The sequence below is a fragment of the Apteryx rowi genome, unplaced genomic scaffold (genome assembly GCF_003343035.1).
Source record: "Apteryx rowi isolate R43461 unplaced genomic scaffold, aptRow1 scaffold_24, whole genome shotgun sequence".
In the NCBI taxonomy this organism is placed as follows: domain Eukaryota; kingdom Metazoa; phylum Chordata; class Aves; order Apterygiformes; family Apterygidae; genus Apteryx; species Apteryx rowi.
In genome coordinates this window covers 2714757-2720756 of record NW_020448752.1, presented here as the reverse complement: position 1 = coordinate 2720756, position 6000 = coordinate 2714757, and the positions used below count along the sequence as shown (strand labels likewise).

At 48.4% G+C, this 6000-nt stretch overlaps 1 protein-coding gene across 1 annotated transcript in view; it reads left to right on the top strand.

Moving 5' to 3' along the window:
- TBX22 (T-box 22) overlaps positions 1–4196 on the top strand; it is a 20233-nt gene extending 16037 nt beyond the window's left edge. The window contains 4 exon segments of the mRNA XM_026066283.1: positions 99–263; positions 358–422; positions 494–579; positions 3586–4196. Coding sequence (XP_025922068.1) covers positions 99–263; positions 358–422; positions 494–579; positions 3586–4196 — 927 coding nt within the window.
- The last annotated feature ends 1804 nt before the right edge of the window (positions 4197–6000 follow it).

The following is a 6000-nucleotide window of genomic DNA, read 5'->3' as shown; positions in this document are numbered from 1 at the left end:
GGTCCCCGCTGGGGATGCTAGCGGGTTGCCGGCGGCGCGGGGGCCGCGGGGGCCGCGGGGGCCGCGCTCACGGCGCCGCGCTCCCCTCCGCCGCGCAGATCATCCTGCAGTCGATGCACAAGTACCGGCCCCGCGTGCACGTTATCGCCCGGGACGGGCGCCTCGACGGGGCGCCGCTGCAGGCGCTGCCGGCCGCCGGCGTGCAGAGCTTCTCCTTCGGCGAGACCGAGTTCACCACCGTGACCGCCTACCAAAACCAGCAGGTACCGCGCCGCGCCGCGCAGCGCCGCGCAGCCCCGCCGAACGGCCCTGCGCTGCGCCCTCCGACGCCTCCCTCTGCCTCCCCCCCCCCTCCAGATCACCAAGCTGAAAATCGACAGAAACCCCTTCGCCAAGGGCTTCCGCGACCCCGGGCGCAACAGGTAACGGCGGCGGCTCCGCGCAGCGCCGGCCGCGCCGCGGAGCCGCCCCCGACCGCGCTCTCGCTCCGCAGGGGCGTTTTGGACGGGCTCCTGGAGACGCTGCCCTGGCGGCCCCCCCTCGCCCTCGACTTCCAGGCTTTCGGCGCCGAGAGCCCCGGTGAGTCCGCGCAGCGGCCGGGGAAATGCGCGGAGCGGCCCCTGCTCTTGCGCGGGCGCCCGGGGGCTTCGGCAAGTGCGCGCGCGGGGCTGAAAATCCGAGCGGAGTCAAAGGGGGCGAGAGAGGGAGCGAGCGGGCGGCAAATGCACCGTCCTGGGAATCCAACGCCACGGGTTTTCTACAAGAGGAAAAAAAAAAAAAGAAAGAAAAAAGGAAAATAAAAATAAAAAGGAAAAAAGAATGAAAAAAAGAGGAAAAACCTCCTGTAAAAATCGAGTTGAGAAGCAGAGCGCTGACCCCGTGCAGGTACGAGTAACGGCTCGATGTCCGTCCGCAGTAAGATTTAGATACGGAGAAAAAAATCTAGATATGCGAAAGGTTAATTTAGAATAGGGTTGTTATCGCTGTGGTCCTGCTGTGCTGATGGTTTCACACCGTTTGCAGACCGTTATCTACAAACGGGATAATAGCAAATGCGCGTGTCTTCTCCAGTTTGCCTCTCTGGTGCGCACAAACGCGTTGTTCCACAGAAAATTATCTCGTATTTAGGATGCAGCAGCCCCACAGCCCGTTTGACTCCACAGAATTGCAGGAAGGATAGAAAAGCTTTTTAGCGAAAATCGTCTCCCTCCGCCTGATTTGCGCAGATCTGTCCCTTGCAGTCCGTTTTCAGAAAAAACGGCTTTTGGAAATGTTGCCTGAAAATTGCCTACTCGGGGGGCCGAGGGAAAAAATAACGGCGCGTTTGTGCACTGGAGAGCTCTAAGTTAAGTTAAAGCTGCCAGTCTAACTCTCATTTACACTGTGAACTTTTCGAAGGCATTTGTATTAGGACATCCATAATCTTTCCTGTCTCTCCAGGAAAATATTGCTCGTTTTATCACAGCAAGATTTTATGCTGTACAAGTGTAGAAATATAAAGACATAAAAATCAGCCTCGTAACGATATGGGAGAAATCCAGAGGTTTATCGGTTGCAAAGATAGCTACATTTTGCAGAAGAGGCCTCGTGTAAAATGCTACTTTTGAACCTGTCTGGAAGGTTGTGATGCGGGCCCGGGGGAGAGGGACTGATGGACACGTTGCAAGGGGACTGACAGACCGTGCACAGCCTTTGCAATCTGTCACACAGTTTCCAAAACATCAGCGGTTCCTAGGAATTTTTTTGCTAGTCTTAATAGACTCGGTATTTTTCTTAAGGGTCGATTTCCTGAAATAATATAAATATAACAAAGTCTCCATTCCTACTAAAAATAAAATAGCATTTCTGAAGAAAAGCTGAAAGACAGAAATGCTGCAGCCCCCAAACCGGACGACAAATTCAAAGAAAGCAAGAACAATTTGCTGAATAATGAGGAAAAATTTGGCGATGAGCTTAGGATTTTTAAGTCTAATAAAAACGCCAGAAAGTATTCTTTCTATTTGAATATTTCTATTCTTTCTATATAGAATATTTCTATTTTATATTTCTATTCTTGCTGTTTGCATTATTCTGTCTTCCCCGCCGTGATCCCCATTTCCAAACCGGTCCTGGAAATGGGGTGATATTTCGGGTTAAGGCGTTTTGTACCGTACGCTAACGCGGTTTGCTCGCCCGTAGCTAGCTGCAGAGGGATCCTGCACTGCCTCGCGCTCGCGAATACCGCCCTAATCACCTCATTTTGCATGACCAAAAGTCCTTTAATGCCAGCGGGGATTCAGGCGGGGTAGGTACATCAGGAGGGGAAGAGATCCCTGCCCGGCATCCGCTCCTCCTGATGTCCCTGTTGAAACAGCCCTTGACATCAGCGGGRAAGGGGGGGAAATCTGTAAAACTTTCCAGCGTTATTGCAAGTGGATGCTGCCTGCGCTTTGCTCAACCTGTAAGAAGTACTGTTTGCTGGGAGTTTGGGAGCAAAATTAACTTGCACCACGTCCAAAATCTTYGTGTGTTTTAGATCTAATGCACTAGCAGATATGATTTTATTACTCCAGTTGATTCTGTATAGCTGACTGCACATAAAAGCTGAGCAGATCACATCCAGACAATACAGTATTTTGAATTAAGTGTAAATTCAGAATAACACAGAGCAGAACCAAACTTGCATTCCCCTCCTTTCTTTCCCAGAGACACTGACAAAACAAGGTGGAAAAACAAAACAAAACATTGAAAATAAGGTGCAAAAAACCTCTAAAAGAATGGGTTAATGAACGTGGAGCCGGGGCATATGTCTCTTTAACGGAGTTAGATTAAAATAGCATCTGTTTAGCATGAGGAATGGCTGTCCCAGCGCACCCTTCCCACGCCGGAGCAACCACGGCTTCCTAGTTTTGCGGGGATGTGCCGCGGGAGGAGCAGGGAACCGCGCTCAGCAAGGCTCTTGCACCCAAGTAGCCTCGAGAGTACTTGCATGCGTGAAGTAAGCCGGGGTCGCTTTTCTCCCGAATTATGAAAGTGGTCATTGATTCACTTAAGAAAAGAGAATGTTAAAATGACGTCTGCATTTAAACCTTCTTGAGACACCTATAGTGTTCAAGTGCATGTTTCAAACTTCATGGCAAGCCAAGTAAAATTAGTCAATTCCTGTGAGCAGGAAGGTGCAAAAAATTTCCCGTCAGGCTGAATACATTTTTTTGTTCTTATATACAAGGGGGGGAAAGCTGCCAATAATTTGCAAGAAAAATAGGGAACCTAAAATACCAATGGTGCATGTATAACAGGAGAAGGCTATTAGCTGTACAGAGAGGCACAGACCTGGGCAGATACTAGTCTGTGTGGAACCAAACCTGATAGTTATCTCAGGGAAATTAATGGGATTAGATGTGCATGAATTTTTTTCTTAGACAAGTGCCAAGTAATGACAATAATTAATTTATGGCCAGATCTTCCCATTTTCCAGGACCTGATTTGCGTTTGGATGGATACCAGTCGCAGGGAGATCTGGAGTGAGAGCAGGAGTCCGCCGAGGGATTCTTGCTTGTGAACATCAGCTAGCACAGTTTTGACGATTTCTGTTCTCATTTCTAGGTGGGAGCTCCAGTTCTTCGCCCGTGGCCTCCAGTGGTGGGACGCCATCTCCTCTGAATTCCTTGCTTTCTCCATCTTGCTCACCTCCTGCGTTTCATCTGTCAGCRAGCAACATTGGCGTGTCGTGTCCTGAAACCTACCTACACAACCTCAACGTGCCCCTCTACTACAAGATTTGTCCTACAAGCTTTTTAAGACAACAGTCTCTTGTGTTTCCAAGCCATGAAAAGCTGGGAGGCACCAACCCGCACGTTTTACCCCACTTCATGGTGGATGTGCCAAAACTCTCTTCCCTCGGCATAACAAATCTGAAAAATGGTAAAACTGAAGACTTAAATGGGCAGTGTCTACAAGTGCCCAATTCTGCTAGTCAAATGCTGTATGGATTACATGCATCTGGAAACATTTTCCCATCAAGTCCCATTGCTCGGGAAGCACTTAATTGTTCTTTACATCCTCCATATGGCTTGTACGGTTATAACTTTTCTATGCCAACTAGACTGATGAATGCAGCAAGCCATTTCAAAGTGAGTGACAGCATTCCCGCTCCCTTYAGAGATGGCAGATGTAATCACTCTAACTGGCACCCGACAATTAACCATTGCCTTTAAYGGACCTATAGAATATTGCTAAGCATTGGTTTGTAAAGCAAGCCCTTTCTTCATTCGTAACCGAGGGCCTGCTAATTACTGACTGTAAAATACTTCAGGATACAGGAGTGACCTTTCTAGGCRTTTAACTTTTTGTGGGCAAACGTGCCATGTTGTTGGAAGTGTGAAGGACCTGAGAGGATCCACAGCAAAGTGATACCTTTTGTTAACGCTTATTTATGTAATGGTTGTMGGTTAAGCGCAAACTGTGCAGTCACCTTTGTAATATTTGCACTCTGAAGTGGGAACATAGACGTATACATCTCTTCAAATATATTTTCCTGAAAGTCTCTATCTAGCTTTCCTTTAGGTAGCTGCAGCCYTAGCTTACAGCCTAATAGCTCACCCTACTTGATTTGTCCAACTAATTTTAAAGGGACTATTGGAGACCTTGAGTCAGCCAAGGAACCGCATTTGGCCAAGTGCTTGAGCATGTTCTCAAGTTCCCTGGACTTCAATGGGTCCTAATTAAAAACATGAACGTGCCTGGTTGCTTCAGGACCCAGATGACTCAGTCATCAGAGTGGGGCTATAAATTCAAGCATCTGATGCTGAGGTAAAGAAAGATGGGCTAAAAGACAGAACGTGGAGCCTGATGCAAGGATGCCCAAAGAGCCCTCCTATGCCTATGCCTCCAGGAGGTAGCACGGAGCGGCACCAGCGTTGTCGGCGTGATGGGAACGATGAGGGACACGGGGTCCCACCTTCGCCCACGCTGAGACCTGGATCTGCATGGGGGGACCGGGGATATATCTCGGAGAGCCTGTGGGAGATGAAACACCTCCAGAAGCCCTGAAGGATACTCCTGCACGCCTCCTGCGCAGCGCTTGCAGCCCCGGAGGGYGCGGATTTGCCACGCGGGATCACATCCACCATCCTGAGCCCGATGGATGGAGCGGGGGAGCTCCAGGAAGGCACCTGGGACTGATCCRATGGGGAACATCTATTGCTTCCAGAGAACTACAACTCCACTCTGACGCAGGAGATCTTAAATCCCTTCCAAAAGTTCTGTTAGTCTTATTATAACCTGTGGATATTCTTGTTATTCCTGTAAATAATCTCTAGCTCCCAAGGGCACAATGTAACTAGCAATAAATTGGGGCACAGATTTTATTCTTTATTTGATCAATGCTCAGTCCCTACCTGAAGCCAATTTTATTACTTGACATATGACAGAGATTTGCAAATAATGCTCAGCTGGAACCAGCCACRTTTTGGGGTTAGGAGAAGAAATCCCATATTTACAAACATAAAACAGCACTATAGAGGGAATACATGTAGGTTTAAGAAACAAAATTTGTGTCGGAGTCCTGGTTTTGCTTTCATCCGTAACAGACAACACATTAAGAACAAAAAAGCAGTATAAAAAGCTGTTAAAATAACAAAAGTCGCACCTTTATTTTCATGAGACTTTGCTAAAAATCAGTCAGCGCTGATTTCCCCAGTTTACCTGTTTTGAGCATTCCCAGATCCCCCGGCGACAGCAGTTTGAGACAAYAGGCCAGGCATTGCCTTGTTAAACGGTCTGTACAGCTGTAAAAATGAACAAACCTGCTTTCTCGTGCTGTTTCTTAGCAATTTATCATCTCTCTCTCTCTATTTTTATTAAAAAATGAAACCGTTTTTCATTTGGGAGTGCTTATTTCCAAGCCACCATACGTCACTTGCAGCGGGTCGGTTCCTGCTGGCGATCCCGGTGCAGACGCTGGGATGGACTTTGCACACCGGAGCAGCTCTGCGCTGCCCGGGACGACTCACGTGGGCG